The sequence below is a fragment of the Cystoisospora suis genome, assembly GCF_002600585.1.
Source record: "Cystoisospora suis strain Wien I chromosome Unknown contig_2573, whole genome shotgun sequence".
Classification (NCBI taxonomy): domain Eukaryota; phylum Apicomplexa; class Conoidasida; order Eucoccidiorida; family Sarcocystidae; genus Cystoisospora; species Cystoisospora suis.
In genome coordinates, this window is record NW_027155371.1 from 1 (window position 1) to 543 (window position 543).

The window sequence follows — 543 nt, forward strand, 5'->3', positions numbered from 1 at the left end:
CAGGTGGAGGAGGAGGAGGAGGGGGACAGTCAAAGGGCCTAGGTTCATACTATCATTCATCCTCTCTTACAACGACATCTGGTGACTTAGGAGGGAGTGGGGCTGGAAGTTATTATCGTCATAGTAGTGCTCATTACTATGGAAGCGGAGGGGGAAGTCAGTATGTTGATTCATATCATAACAATAGCTTCAATCATAGCACCAGCAGCGGAGCAGGAGGTCTCTCTCTGTCGAAGTTCGCGGCAACTGGTTGCAGTAGTGCTGGGGCTGTAGATTTGTATGAGGAAGCCGCGGCATCTCTGTTACCTGGTCTCTTCATGGGGGGTCCAGGAGGAGGTAGTAATAGTACCCTACCCCTCTTAGGAGAGGGAGACGATGAATACGCTCAGTATGCAAACGAAGCTTTTCTACTAGGTGACAGTGGTAACTCGACAAGCGCCGTTAATGACCATACGCTGTCGTGTTCTGGCGTCGAAGAAGGTGCGGATGGTGATGGTGCGTATGAGAGTGGAAATAAGGTAGAAAGAGGAGGAGGAGGAGGTC

At 50.6% G+C, this 543-nt stretch overlaps 1 protein-coding gene across 1 annotated transcript in view; it reads left to right on the forward strand.

Annotated features, from left to right (window-relative positions):
* CSUI_005304 (zn-finger in ran binding protein and others domain-containing protein) overlaps positions 1 to 543 on the forward strand; it is a gene marked incomplete at its 5' end in the record, with an annotated part of 6,141 nt that continues 5,598 nt past the window's right edge. Inside the window, one exon of the mRNA XM_068065481.1 lies at positions 1 to 495. Coding sequence (XP_067922530.1) covers positions 1 to 495 — 495 coding nt within the window. The remainder of the gene's footprint in view (positions 496 to 543) is intronic.